General features: G+C 42.9%; 1 protein-coding gene across 1 annotated transcript in view; it reads right to left on the minus strand.

Annotated features, from left to right (window-relative positions):
• Positions 1-12,463: 12,463 nt before the first annotated feature.
• BFSP2 (beaded filament structural protein 2) overlaps positions 12,464-15,563 on the minus strand; it is a 73,218-nt gene continuing 70,118 nt past the window's right edge. The window contains exons 6-7 of the mRNA XM_029214974.1: positions 14,739-14,959; positions 12,464-12,777 (exon numbers count right to left, since the gene is read on the minus strand). Coding sequence (XP_029070807.1) covers positions 12,774-12,777; positions 14,739-14,959 — 225 coding nt within the window. The 3' untranslated portion in view covers positions 12,464-12,773. The remainder of the gene's footprint in view (positions 12,778-14,738; positions 14,960-15,563) is intronic.

Genomic DNA, 15,563 nt, shown 5'->3' on the forward strand with positions numbered 1-15,563 from the left:
GGTTTGTCATATATGGCCTTTATTATGTTAAGGAAAGTTCCCTCTATTCCTACTTTCTGCAGGGCTTTTATCATAAACGGGTGTTGAATTTTTTCAAAAGCTTTCTCTGCATCTATTGAGATGACCATATGGCTATTCTCCTTCAATTTGTTAATATGGTGTATCACATTGATTGATTTGCGTATATTGAAGAATCCTTGCATTCCTGGAATAAACCCCACTTGATCATGGTGTATGATCCTTTTAATGTGCTGTTGGATTCTGTGTGCTAGTATTTTGTTGAGGATTTTTGCATCTATGTTCATCAGTGATATTGGCCTGTAGTTTTCTGTCTTTGTGACATCCTTGTCTGGTTTTGGTATCAGGGTGATAGTGGCCTCGTAGAATGAATTTGGAAGTGTTCCTCCCTCTGCTATATTTTGGAAGAGTTTGAGAAGGATAGGTGTTAGCTCTTCTCTAAATGTTTGATAGAATTCGCCTGTGAAGCCATCTGGTCCTGCGCTTTTGTTTGTTGGAAGATTTTTAATCACAGTTTCAATTTCAGTGCTTGTGATTGGTCTGATCATATTTTCTATTTCTTCCTGATTCAGTCTTGGCAGGTTATGCATTTCTAAGAATTTGTCCATTTCATTGGCATAGAGTTGCTTGTAGTAATCTCTCATGATCTTTTGTATTTCTGCAGTGTCAGTTGTTACTTCTCCTTTTTCATTTCTAATTCTATTGATTTGAGTCTTCTCCCTGTTTTTCTTGATGGGTCTGGCTAATGGTTTATCAATTTTGCTTATCTTCTCAAAGAACCAGCTTTTAGTTTTATTGATCTTTGCTATTGTTTCCTTCATTTCTTTTTCATTTATTTCTGATCTGATCTTCATGATTTCTTTCCTTCTGCTAATTTTGGGGTTTTTTTTTGTTCTTCTTTCTCTAACTGCTTTAGATGCAAGGTTAGGTTGTTTAATCGAGATGTTTCCTGTTTCTTAAGGTAGGATTGTATTGTTATAAACTTCCCTCTTAAAATTGCTTTTGTTGCATCCCATAGGTTTTGGGTTGTCGTGTCTCCATTGTCATTTGTTTCTAGGTATTTTTTGATTTCCTTTTGGTTTCTTCAGTGATCACTTCGTTATTAACTAGTGTGTATTGTTGAGCCTCCATGTGTTTGTATTTTTTGCAGATGTTTTCCTGTAATTAATATTTAGTCTCATAGCGTTGTGGTCGGAAAAGTTACTTGATAAAATTTCAATTTTCTTAAATTTACCAAGGCTTGATTTGTGACCCAAGATATGATCTATCCTGGAGAATGTTCCATGAGCACTTGAGAAGTGTGTGTATTCTGTTGGTTTTGGATGGAATGTCCTATAAATATCAATTAAGTCCATCTTGTTTAATGTATCATTTAAAGCTTGTGTTTCCCCATTTACTTTCATTTTGGATGATCTGTCCATTGGTGAAAGTGGGGTGTTAAAGTCCCCTACTATGAATGTGTTACTGTCGATCTCCCCTTTTATGGCTGTTAGTATTTGCCTTATGTATTGAGGTGCTCCTATGTTGGGTGCATAAATATTTACAATTGTTATATCTTCTTCTTGGATCGATCCCTTGATCATTATGTAGTGTCCTTCTTTGTCTCTTCTAGTAGTCTTTATTTTAAAGTCTATTTTGTCTGATACGAGAATAGCTACTCCAGCTTTCTTTTGGTTTCCATTTGCATGGAATACCTTTTTCCATACCCTCACTTTCAGTCTGTATGTTTCTCTAGGTCTGAAGTGGGTCTCTTGTAGACAGCATATATATGGGTCTTGTTTTTGTATCCATTCAGCCAGTCTGTGTCTTTTGGTGGGAGCATTTAATCCATTTACATTTAAGGTAATTATCGATATGTATGTTCTTATTCCCATTTTCTTAATTGTTTTGGGTTTGTTATTATAGGTCTTTTCCTTCTCTTGTGTTTCTTGCCTAGAGAAGCTCCTTTAGCATTTGTTGTAAAGCTGGTTTGGTGGTGCTGAACTCTCTCAGCTTTTGCTTGTCTGTAAAGGTTTTAATTTCTCCATCAAATCTGAATGAGATCCTTGCTGGGTTGAGTAATCTTGGTTGTAGGTTTTTCTCCTTCATCACTTTAAATATGTCCTGCCAGTCCTTTCTGGCTTGCAGGGTTTCTGCTGAAAGATCAGCTGTTAACCTTATGGGGATTCCCTTGTGTGTTATTTGTTGTTTTTCCCTTGCTGCTTTTAATATGTTTTCTTTGTACTTAATTTTTGGCAGTTTGATTAGTATGTGTCTTGGCGTGTTTCTCCTTGAATTTATCCTGTATGAGACTCTCTGTGCTTCCTGGACTTGATTAACTATTTCTCTTCCCACATTAGGGAAGTTTTCAACTATACTTTCTTCAAATATTTTCTCAGTCCCTTTCTTTTTCTCTTCTTCTTCTGGAACCCCTATAATTCGAATGTTGGTGCATTTAATGTTGTCCCAGCCGTCTCTGAGATTTTCCTCAGTTCTTTTCATTCTTTTTTCTTTATTCTGCTCTGCAGTAGTTATTTCCACTATTCTATCTTCCAGGTCACTTCTCCGTTCTTCTGCCTCAGTTATTCTGCTATTGATCCCTTCTAGAGTATTTTTAATTTCATTTATTGTGTTGTTCATCATTGCTTGTTTCATCTTTAGTTCTTCTAGGTCCTTGTTAAATGTTTCTTGCATTTTGTCTATTCTATTTCCAAGATTTTGGATCATCTTTACTATCATTATTCTGAATTCTTTTTCAGGTAGACTGCCTATTTCCTCTTCATTTGTTACGTCTGGTGGGTTTTTATCTTGCTCCTTCATCTGCTGTGTGTTTTTCTGTCTTCTCATTTTACTTATCTTACTGTGTTTGGGGCCTCCTTTTTGCAGGCTGCAGGTTCATAGTTCCTGTTTTTTTGGTGTCTGTCCCCAGTGGCTAAGGTTGGTTCAGTGGGTTGTGTAGGCTTCCTGGTGGAGGGGACTAGTGCCTGTGTTCTGGTGGATGAGGCTGGATCTTGTCTTTCTGGTGGGCAGGTCCACGTCTGCTGGTGTGTTTTGGGGTGTCTGTGGACTTATTATCATTTTAGGCAACCTCTCAGCTAATGGGTGGGGTTGTGTTCCTGTGTTGCTAGTTGTTTGGCATAGGGTGTCCTGCACTGTAGCTTGCTGGTCGTCGAGTGAAGCTGGGTGCTGGTGTTGAGATGGAGATCTCTGGGAGATTTTCGCCATTTGATATTACGTGGAGCTGGGAGGTCTCTTGTTAACCAGTGTCCTGAAGTTGGCTCTCCCACCTCAGAGGCACAGCACTGACTGCTGGCTGCAGCACCAAGAGCCTTTCATCCACACGGCTCAGAATAAAAGGAGAAAAAGTAGAAAAAAAGAGGATAAAAGAAAATAAAATAAAGCTATTAAAATAAAACAATAATTATTAAGAAAAAAATATTTTTAAAAGTAAAAAAAAAAAAAAAAAAGGACAGATGGAACCCTAGGACAAATGGTGAAAGCAAAGCTATACAGACAAAATCTCACACAGAAGCATACACATACAAACTCACACAAAGAGGAAACGGGGAAAAAATAATATATCTTGCTCTCAAAGTCTACCTCCTCAATTTGGGATGATTCATTGTCTATTCAGGTATTCCACAGATGCAGGGTACATCAAGTTGATTGTGGAGATTTAATCTGCTGCTCCTGAGGCTGCTGGGAGAGGTTTCCCTTTCTCTTCTTTGTTAGCACAGCTCCCGGGGTTCAGCTTTGGATCTTGCCCCGCCTCTGCGTGTAGGTCGCCGGAGGGCGTCTGTTCTTCGCTCAGACAGGACGGGGTTAAAGGAGCCGCTGATTTGGTGGCTCTGGCTCACTCAGGCCGTGGGGAGGGAGGGGTACAGTGCAGGGCAAGCCTGCAGCGGCAGAGGCCGGCGTGACGTTGCACCAGCCTGAGGCGCGCCGTGCGTTCTCCCGGGGAGGTTGTCCCTGGATCCCGGGACTCTGGCAGTCGCGGGCTGCACAGGCTCCCCGGAAGTGGGGTGTGGAGAGTGACCTGTGCTTGCACACAGGCTTTTTGGTGACAGCAGCAGCAGCCTTAGCGTCTCATGCCCGTCTCTGGGGTCCGCGATGTTAGCCGCGGCTCGCGCCCGTCTCTGGAGCTCCTTTAAGCAGCGTTCTTAATCCCCTCTGCTCGCGCACCAGGAAACAAAAGGGAAGAAAAAGTCTCTTGCCTCTTTGGCAGCTCCAGACTTTTCCCCAGACTCCCTCCCGGCTAGCTGTGGCGCACTAACCCCTGCAGGCTGTGTTCACGCTGCCAACCCTGGTCCTCTCCCTGCGCTCCGACCGAAACCCGAGCCTCAGCTCCCAGCCCCGCCCGCACCGGCGGGTGAGCAGACAAGCCTCTCGGGCTGGTGAGTGCCGGTCGGCCCCGATCCTCTGTGCGGGAATCTCTCCGCTTTGCCCTCCGCACCCCTGTTGCTGTGCTCTGCTCCGCGGCACCGAAGCTCCTCGCCCCCCTCCGCCTCCCGCAGTCTGCACGTGCGAAGGGCCTTCCTAGTGTGTGGAAACCTTTCCTCCTTCACAGCTCCCTCCCACTGGTGCAGGTCCCGTCCCTATCCTTTTGTCTCTGTTTATTCTTTTTTCTTTTGCCCTATCCAGGTACATGGGGAGTTTCTTGCCTTTTGGGAGGTCTGAGGTCTTCTGCCAGCATTCAGTAGGTGTTCTGTAGGAGTTGTTCCACGTGTAGGTGTATTTCTGATGTATCTGTGGGGAGGAAGGTGATCTCCGCGTCTTACTCTTCCGCCATCTTCCCCCTCTCCACATTGCTATCTCTTTTCTGTATATTCTCATTTACCCATAAACTGAGGCCTTTAGTGTCTCAGCTTTATCAGGGGTGTCCTAGTAGACTTCCATTTGGGGTGGTTTTATTTCTTAGGGCTACATCCAGTAATGGTGCATTTTATAATCAATGATGCCTTAAGTCCTATGAACATAGTATGTATTAGGGCACTCAGGCTGGGTCCAGCTGAGACCCTGTGGAGTTGGACTGCCCTGTTCCCTAGAGGTCCCTTTTGTGCTCTGGGGAGATTAGCCCCCCTAACTAAAATGGACAGTTCAGGAGTTTCTTAAAACTTAGGAAATATCTGGGGACATTGAAACAGATGCCTGGTCACATACCCTGATTTGCACGGGGCCGAGAAAAGAATATGAATTCAGCCCAGATGTGGGGTTCACATCTGTCTGAGGAACCAAAGTGGTTGGTGGTAAGTCCTGATGTAGCTAGACTGAGGGAGAGGCTGTGGGACCTTGGAGAGAAAGTCACCGTGAGGGAGAGAGAACTGGCAGAATGGTTCAGCTGAGCAAGTGAGAGCTAGATGTGAGGTCATGTGAGCCTCTCTTGATTCATTACCCCTTCCAAGAGGTCAAAGAAAGGAGAGGGATGCACATAAAATGAAAGACGTATGTCACAGGAGGCCAAGTGCTCTGCTAGGGGAACTCCTTCCAAAAGAGCTGGTTATGAGAAGCAGTGCAGTGGAATAGAAAGATTACCTGGAGGAAGGCTGCAAAACTTGGAATGGCAGCCACGCAATTTATACTCACTTAGGATACTATGGGATATCCTCCTGCCAGGCACTTCAGACATAATTGGGGAAGTGAAAGCAGGACTTCTCACAAATAAGCTTGCAAGTATGACCTCAGTTGTTTTCATGGTTAAGCCCGTTGTACATCCCACCCACCTCTACTCAGCTTTGATCTTCACTGTCCAATATGGTAGCCACCATCCATGTGTGGCTATTGAGCTCTTGAAATATGGCTAGTGTGGCTGAGGAACTGAAATTTAAAAAAAAATTTTTTTTAATTGGGATATAGTTGTTTTACAATGTTGTGTTTGTTTTTACTGTAGAGCGAAGTGGAGTTCCCTGTGCTATATATACAGCAGGTTCTCATTAGTTATCTGTTTTATACATATTAGTGTATATATGTCAATCCCAATCTCCCAGTTCATCCCACCCCCCCCTTCCCCCTTGATGTCCATCTGATGTCCATCTTGTTCTTTACATCTGTGTCTCTATTTCTGCCTTGCAAACTAAAATGTTGTTTAATTTTAATTTAAAAATTGAAACAGTATAGAGTATTTGTCCTGTAAAACTTATAAGAAAAATTTGAAACATGTTTCATTTTTGATATTTATAGATTTAGAATTGATTTTGCAATTTATGTAATACCTCCTTAAACATGATATTAATAATTGGACACAAGAGTGAGTGGATTTACTCAACTTGGGCAGGTGTGGTTTTGAAATTAACATGCTTTTGCTTCAAAGTTACATGAACTCTTCTGAAAAAGGTGAATATAGGTGGTCAATATAGTTGTAAACATCAAAGGAAAACAATTTTTTGGCCCTCAATTCACTTACTGGAAAACTTTTAAGTATGTTTGGAACAACTTGGATTTGTAAATCTACTTTTTCAACTATAAATTTTATGAGAGCTAAATACAGATCAAGTACTTCTGATGAAAATTTAGTATCCAAATTGAGATGGACTAGAGGGCTAAAATATAAGCCAGATTAGAAGATTTAGTACCCCAAAAGAATGCAAAATTTCTAATTAATAAATTGCATGCTGAAATGATAGGATTTTGGATATAATGAGATTAAGTAGAATGTTATCAAAATTAGTTTGACATATATACACCTGTCCCCCACTCCCTTTTAAAAATGTGACTATTAAAAAATTTTAAATGACATATGTGGCTTGCATTCTGTTTCTGTTGGACAGTGCTGATCTAGGTTATTTGAAGGCAGGTCCACATTTTGTACATCTCTGTATCCTTGGCACCTACCATGGTGACATGTAACAGGGCTGCATAAATGGTTATTGAGGAAGAGGATTTAATCTTGGAGTGAGTTTTCCACTACTGAGCATGATGGTTGCTCAGGTAAACTGCTAAGACTGAATTCCCAAAATAATGTGTAAAACCACTCTTTAACTTTCCCAGGACAGTGTATGACCCTGTATGTTTCTCCTACCTCTTTTCTCTTAGTCACCAGTAGCTAAATGATGAGGTGCTGAACCTGCCACTAGTCTATTGATTCCTGCCACCCGCCCCCCCACCACCCCTATCCTGTGATTCCCTCTTAAAGCACCCAGAGCACCACTGGTTAGCAACAACTTGTACGCTTTTTTGCCAAGTATGCTTTTTAGTTTAAAATTGTGAACCTTGTTTATACATTTTTCCTGTTCAGGGCTTCAATAAGAAATTTCGCTGCACAAAACAAAACAAAACAAAACAAGCCAACAAAGTATCTATGACTTGTCCAAAGAAATTATGTAGTTTGTTGCTCACCCACTTTGCAAAATGCCTTCCCCTAAAATGCAACATGGGTTTTGTGTCCAATCCTAGAACTACACTGAAAGCTTGACTCCCTGTGGTGTGAATTACTTTTCACTCTCAGGAGGAGCTGGAGAAAATGGAGTATTTCCTCTTGTGTATGACCAGGACAATGGGGCTTTTTGTTGACTCTGCAGCACAGCACATCTATGCTGAGATCTACTCTGGTTCCTGCTCAATCTATTGTTCAAAATAACCAGTCTATATGATCTAATTAAGCCAGTCCCTTCCGCGGAGAAAATAGTTTGCTTTATTTCATCACTCATCTAGCAGATTAATTTCTTGAACATGACTGGACCTGCCTGTGCTATTGTGTCAGGAGACGGAGTTTTCAATCAAGACTGGGCAAGGACATGGCCTGGGTCGCCTCTTCCTCTTCTTGTGTGTTGGAATATCCAAGCTAGAAATGCTGGACAAAACTTCATGTATTATTTGAGGTCCGGGGATATGAAGTATGGAGTGTTTCTGTCTGATATGATTAGGGCTGCCAGATAACTTTTTAGTAGACATATGTCTCAGACAATATGTGGGACATACTTCTATTAAAAATTATTCTTTATTTATCTGAAATTCAGATTCAACTGGGCACCTTGTATTTTTATTTTCTAAGTCCAGCAACCCCAGATAAGATGCTAGAATTGCCCCAAAGAGGCACCATCCTCTTTTACCATTTCTCAAAACAAAAAGATTATGTGTTTATGAAAGGATATCTATAGCACGATAGCATCAAAAACAATAAAATACTTAGGAATACATTTAACCAGGGAGGTGAAAGATCTCTACAGTGAAAACTATAAGACACTGATGAGAGAAATCGAAGAAGACACAAAGAAATGGAAAGGCATTCTGTGTTCATGGATTAGAAGAATTAATATTGTTAAAATGTCTATACTACTCAAAGCCATTTAGAAATTCAATGCAATTTCTATCAAGATTCCAATGGCATTTTTTACAGAAGTAGAAAAAACACTTCTAAAATTTACATGGAACCACAGAAATCCTGAATAGTGAAAACAATCCTGAGAAAGAAGAACAAAGTGGGAGGCATCACACTTCCCGATTTCAAGCTATAGTAATCAAAACAGTATGATATTGGCATAAAACAGCCACATAGACCAATGGAACAGAACTGAGAGCCCAGAAATAAACCCACACATATATGGTCAACTAGTATTTGACAAGGGAGCCAAAAATACTCAATGAAGAAAACACAGTCTCTTCAATAACTGGCAGAATTGGATATTCACACATAAAACAATGAAACTAGATTCTTATCTTACACCACTCACACAAATTAACTCAAAATGGATTAAAGACTTAAATGCAAGATGGAAACCCATAAAAGTCCTCAAAGAAAACATAGGAAAAAAGCTCTTTGACATGGGTCTTGAAAATGATTTTTTGGATGACACCTAAAGTACAAGAAACAAAATAAAAAGTAAACAAGTGGGACTACATCAAACTGAAAAGCTTCTGTGCAGCAGAAGAAACAATCAACAAAAGAAAAGACAACCTACAGATTGGGAAAAAATATTTGCAAACTATACGTCTGATAAGGGGTTAACATCCAAATTATAATAAGGAACTCACACAACTCAATAACAAAAAAACCAAATAACCCAATTAAAAAATGGGCAAAGGGCATGCAAACATTTTTCCAAAGAAGATATATGAATGGCCAACAGGTAAGTGAAAAGATGCTCAACATCACTAATCATTAGGAAAATATAAATCAAAATCACAATATGTCACCTCATGCCTGTTAAAATGGTTAGCATCAAAAAGACAAAAGATAGCAAATGCTGGAGAGGATGTGGAGAAAAGGGAACCCTTGTAGAATTGTAAATTGGTACCATCGCTATGGAAAACAGTGTGGAGTTTCCTCAAAAAATTAAAAATAGAACTGCCACATCATCCAGCATTTCCACTTCTGGGACTATATCCAAAGGAAATGAAAACAGTATGTGAAAGAGATATCTGCACCCCCATGTTCATAGCATCATTACTTACAAAAGCCAAGGTATGGAAACAACCTAAGTGTCCATTGATGGATAATGGATAAAGAAGTTGTGAGATTACACACACACATACATACACACACACACGCACACACACACACACACACACACAGTGAATATTATTCAGCCATTAGAAAGAACAAAATCTTGCCATTTGTCATAACGGATGGAATTCGAATGCGTTATACCAAGTGAAGTAAGTCAGACACGGAAAGACAAATACTGTATGATCTCACTTATATGTGACACCTTAAAAATAAAAAAAACAACTCATGGAAAAAGAGATCAGATTTGTGGTTACCAGAGGTAGGGGGTAGGGGGAGGGGAAATTGGATGAAGGTGGTCAAAAGGTATAAACTTCTAGTATATGATAAATAAGTACTAGGGACGTAACATACATGATGCTATAGTTAGCATGATGATTATGGTTAACACTGCTGTATGGTATAGATGAAAGTTATTAAGAGAATGAATCCTGGGCTTCCCTGGTGGCGCAGTGGTTGAGAGTCCGCTGCCGATGCAGGGGACGCGGGTTCGTGCCTCTGTCCAGGAAGATCCCACATGCCTTGGAGCGGCTGGGCCCATGAGCCATGGTCGCTGAGCCTGCGCGTCTGGAGCCTGTGCTCCGCAACGTGAGAGGCCACAGCAGTGAGAGACCTGCGTACCGCAAAAAAAAAAAAAAAAAAAAAAAAATAAGAGTGACTCCTAAGGGTTCTCATCACAAGGAAGAAAAATATTTTTGCTTTCTATTTAAGATAATGGATGTTAACTTATTGTGGTAGTCATTTCACAATATATCAAATCATCATTCTGTATACCTTAAACTTATACAGTGTTGTATGTCAATTTTATCTTAATAAATCTGGAAAAAATATTTGTGTGCTATTTGGAGATAATCAGAGACCAGCATGGTGCTTGATGATTCCTGTTGAATCATCTTACCGAAACCAACAGAGATCAGATCTGAATGTCTATGTTCATGTTTCCTACGATAAACTGAATTATGCGAAGGGGTTGTGCAAAGTGTAACGTGCTGCTCTGCCTGCTTTGCTTTGTTTCTCCTTTTATGTGCCCATGTGGACTCCTCAAAGAGGTTGTAAACCCACCAGCGCAGAAACTGTCTCTTCTTTTTACTGGGATCCCCAAAGTCCAACAAAATGTCTGGGCACCAGCAGGTGCTTGGAAGTGTCATAGATGATAATGAAGGTGAGACTTAAGGACTTTGGTCTGAAATCCAGTGGATGTTCTAGCAATCTCAGTGGGAGTTTACACTGTGCTCCAGGAGCCAGGCCAGAGGCCAGTGGAATTCGTTACCTCGTCTGGAAATAGAGCCTGTCTGCGCTTTCGGAGGAGTCCGTCGGGAGCCCTTCTCTGGTCTGCCCCAGAACAAACACTCTGTCCTTGAGACCAGCACAAGCAGCATCCTCCCTGCCACCTGTCAGTGAACTGCCTCCAGAGTGTAATTGTACTGGATGTTGTAAGAGGGAGTCTGAGTTAAATGAGGCCCCAGAGGAGTCAGGGGGTCAGCAGTGCCTTTTCTTACCTGTTAATGAAGCCTCATTAGAAACAGCAAGAAACTGTGCTGAGAACTGGAAGCACCAGTCTGCTGGGCTCTCCCTGCCAAAGGATGATTAACTTAATGGTTTAAGGCAGCTGCTCTTTGAGATTACGGAACCAAGGAGACCGAGTGTTTGCGGTCCGGCACAGCGTGCGTCTGGTGGAAACTCAGGAGGGTGTGCAAATCCACTCTCCCCTTCCTCCCGTGGCTGAGACAGCTTCCAGGTTCTGGAAAATGCACAGCCATTCAGACACAGAAGTACCTCCTTCTGAGGCCCTCCAGCTGTGTTTAGGTTAGGGATTCAGGTCTTGGCTGGGGGGCAAAAATTCACTGTAACAAGCAAGAAAGAAAAGAAACAGACCTCAGTGAATGGGCATTTGATATAGCCAGGCGCACACTCTCTCTTCTGGGGAGGCCCTGGTACCCAGTGTTTCAGTCGTGGGCACCCCTGGGGTGTGCAGCTGCAGAGGGGATTGGTGCTTTGCTGAATGCAGCATTAGGTGGTGTCTTGATGATTTCTGTGCCTCAGACAACAGAGGGAATTGTGCGAAGGTGCCATACAAACTGTAAATAGCTGTCCTGCCCACGGGACTTATTATTACAATTTCTTTGATCCTGGAAGCCAAAAAGGGAAAGCAGCTGGAGCAATTTCAACCGGGAGACCTAATGTCTTGTCTTGCTTCTCTTTCCAGCTTTCTTAAGAGTAAATAAGATTTCATTTGTTTATGTCGGCCTTAGCTATTTGGAAGCCCAGGTACTGAGGGAGGGTGTCTTCCAATGTGCCCATATTGGACACATCGTTCTGTCTGGATTAGCAGCTTACATGAGAACAGAGACTCAGCTTGGATATTCTGGTCTGCAATTCTGTGTGACAGGTGGACTGACAGAAGCTTGGGGGAAGAATTGAGAAATTAAGTCTGGGCTGCGTGTGTGTGGTTTTGGAGGCATGTGAGACTGCGCTAGGACACAGGTGGTGGTTTCACTTTTAATCAGAAGGCCGGGGAGTCTTGGCTGGGTATGTGGCGGATTCATGAACTATATTTGGCTGGCCTGGGCCCTGAGAGGGCTGGGGAAGGACCCTTGAAGTATATTCTGAGGCTGCAAGTATAGGCAACAACAGCCTAATTCATCCCCCACAGATTTAAACTGAAGCTCCATTTAAGCTGATCGAGAAGTGCTCTGACAACAGCAGTGAAGTGGATGTGTCTGTGCATTACTACCCACGAAGAGCACGTTAAAGACACCCAAATACTTTGTGATGCCTGTGGTTATGATACACACAGACCCCCTCTGTAGCAAGAACATTGTTTTTGCCTCCAGTGGTGGCAATCTTGCCTGCCACGAGCACAACTCTTGCCCAAGAAGCACATTTATGTTGATAAACCCAAGAGCAGCTGACCCTTGAACAACAAGGAAGATGGCATCACGCTCAGGGACCCTTCCAGAAGCCTTTAAGAATGGCCCCATGAGGAAAGGCCAGGCAGGTAAAGTGATATCCATCTCCATCCGACAGTGGATTGAACAAGGTGGGCAGACTGGAAGCCACACACGAAGCATTTATTTGGAGAGGGGCAAGGGAGGTTGCTCAAGCTACAGACTATTTGAATTCAGGCAGCAGGACACTCTCCACTTCCAGGAAGCTTTTCAGCTCAAGCTGAGCCAGCTGGGGAATCCAGCAGGGAATCCAGCTTGGGATGGGGGTGAGGAGGGTGAGGAAAGATGCGGGTTGTGGGGTGTGAGGGGGTGGGGACTCCTCAAGGAACTTCGCTGGTCACTCGGTGAGGAAGGTAGCATTTTCTTCATGAAAAGAGGGTGTTTCTCCATTAGCTGAAACAAACAAACAAAACCCAAAAAACACATTTGAGTGAGACAAGCAATGGATGATGAAAATTAGTAAAGAAATCACAACAGAATTATACGAAAGGCAAGTGTCTCATGGAAAGAATTTGGCCTTTGGAACAAGACAGTTTGGCTTTCAAATCCCACCTCCATGGTAGTTAGCTGTGTGACCTTGGGCAAATGATTGAAGCTCTCTGAGGTTTTGTTTCCTGGCTGTAAAGTGGGGATAATGATGTAGTTCTGGCAGGGTTTTGTGGAGAAATGACGATAACATAGAGCTTAAGACTGTGCTGGCACATAGCAGGCACTCACTGGATGGAGTCCTTACATTCTTGAAGTAAATTCAGTCTATCTTGTTACTTTTTGGATTTGTTTAATACGGTTTTGTGTAGTCAGATATTCATAGGCATCTGAAAAAATTCGCTTTGTTACAAACATCTAGCTTTTATAATCAACAGAAATCAGTCCAATAAAAAGATAGCTGGAAAGGAGCTGAATGACATGTTTTTGTTTGAAAGAGCAAGGGTTAGGTTGCTTCCAGGTGGCCCTCTTGCCTTCTGAGAAAGGGATGGTACAGAGCACACTGGAGACCCAGGAGACCTAGGCTCTGGTCGAGCTCTGCCTCTTCCTCCTATTTTGATCACTGGCAAATCCTTTTCTGCTCTGGCCTTCTTATTCTCTCTGGAATCAGGAGGGGTTGTACTATGTAATTGATAAGTTGTCTCTTAGAGCTGCTATTCTACTATGTATTCTCTTCCTCATTCAATGTATGCCACAGAAGGGACCTTGGAGGGCAATATGATGATACAGAATTGTGGTAAAGGCTTCAATTTCCTTAAAAAGCTGGCAAGGAAGCTAAGCCCCAAGACTCATGCATATGCCACAGGAATCCTTACCCATTAAAAAAAGACTACATATGTATGTGTATACACATATATGTGTATACATATATGTATATATACCACATACACACATATATATACATAGACGTATACATGCCATTCCCAACCTGTTGCCTCTCTCCAGTATGGAGGCTGGAAAAGCTAAATAGTTGCTTTCCCAGCATCCCTTGCAGGTAGGTCTGGTCATGTGAGATAGAAGGAAAAGTCTGTTGGAGCCTCCCCAAAACATTTTTCCTTCACTGAAAAAAGGAGTGAGCCATACAGGGAAAAGCCTTTCTGCTGTTTCCTCTTGCCTCCCCTTTTCTGGCCATGCATGATGTCTTGTTATGATGTCTGGAGCTGTGGTAGGCATTTGGCAATTGGGGGTGACAAAGATGAAGACAGGGATGGTGTATCAGAAGGATGAAATGAGCTTGGGACCTGACTGACATCACGGAGCAGCCTGGCCTACCTCATTTCTGGAACTCTTAGGTAAACATGGTTTATGCCCTTGCTGCTCAAAGTGTGGTCTGTGGACCAGCAGTATAGGCGTCACCTGAGAGTTTTGTCAGAAATGCAGAATTTCAGGCCCCACCTCAGACCTTCGGAAATAGAATCTGCATTTTAAAAAGATGCCCAGGCTTGGCATGTTTTGAGTGCATATTAAAGTTTCACGAGCATTAGTTTATAGCTACACTAATTAGGTTTTATTACAGGCAGCTGAAAGCATTCCTAACTGCCACCATGTATGGTAGGAAGTATGCATGAACACATATAGGTATGTCTGTGGTGTGTGGCTGTATGTCTGCATCTATGAATGCATACAAACATCCACACATATACGTATACATACATAAGTACATAATATATTTTTGTCTATATATTTGCATATACATGAATAGAAAAATCCTGGAAGGACACAGGTTGTGGGAGTGGGGCTGGGTGTTGGGAAGTTTGGGAGGTGATTTCTCCTTTTTACACTAATTACTTCTATAGTGTTTGAAAAAGTGTCTAGTTTAAACCCAAGAGTATCTACTCCTTTCCTAACAAAGCCGAGCAGAGACGCACCTGCTCTCCTCGCGGTCCAGCAGCGCATGGTAGGATGCCACGTCCCGCTGCATCTGGCACTTGTGTGCCAGCAGGTGCTCGCGGGCCTGCAGCTGCTGCTCCGCCTCTGTGCGCATCTCCCTGAGCTCCGCCTCCAGCCTGCTGACCACGGCGCCCAGGTTCTGCAGCTCGATGTCGTGCCAGTGCTTGGCATCGTGCAAGGTGTTCTCCAGGCCTCGTTTCTACAAGAGAGGGAATATGGTCCAGACCCAAGGCCGATGGGCAGGGCCTTGGAAGAGGGAGATGGGCAGAGCAGTGGGAGGGGCTGGCATCGGCCTGGTCTTTCTGTTTCTCCCAGGACGATGACCTTGACAGGCTGACGTGGCTCAGTGGGGAAGTAATGAATCCTCCTGGGGAGGCCAGAGTCTTGCTTAGTCTGATTCACTGATCCTTCCAACAGGGGTGGAGGTGGGGAGGGAGAAGAGGAAGAAGGAGGGGGAGAGAGACAGGAACCGGAGAGCCGGATGAGAGAGAATGATGAGAGAAGAGGCAGATGAGTGAGAGAGAGAACGAGAGAGGACAAGTGAGAGAGAGAGAGAGAGATTCTCACACACACACACACACACACACACACACACACACACACGAGGCAGTTTGCAGGTGTTTTTTCTTCGTGAACCACCACCGCCTCCTGCATTCCTCCCAGATTCCCACAGTCAGAACAAATGTCTCTGGCCTCTACACACTCACTGTGGTTTTTTAGTGTTTTAGTAGCACATCTTGCTAGTTCCTCTGCCCCTTGCTGCCCATTTGCCCCCTCCTCTACCTGAGCTGTGCTGTGCAGGT

The sequence above is a fragment of the Monodon monoceros genome, unplaced genomic scaffold (genome assembly GCF_005190385.1).
Source record: "Monodon monoceros isolate NGI ecotype Baffin Bay Population unplaced genomic scaffold, NGI_Narwhal_1 Super_Scaffold_11, whole genome shotgun sequence".
In the NCBI taxonomy this organism is placed as follows: domain Eukaryota; kingdom Metazoa; phylum Chordata; class Mammalia; order Artiodactyla; family Monodontidae; genus Monodon; species Monodon monoceros.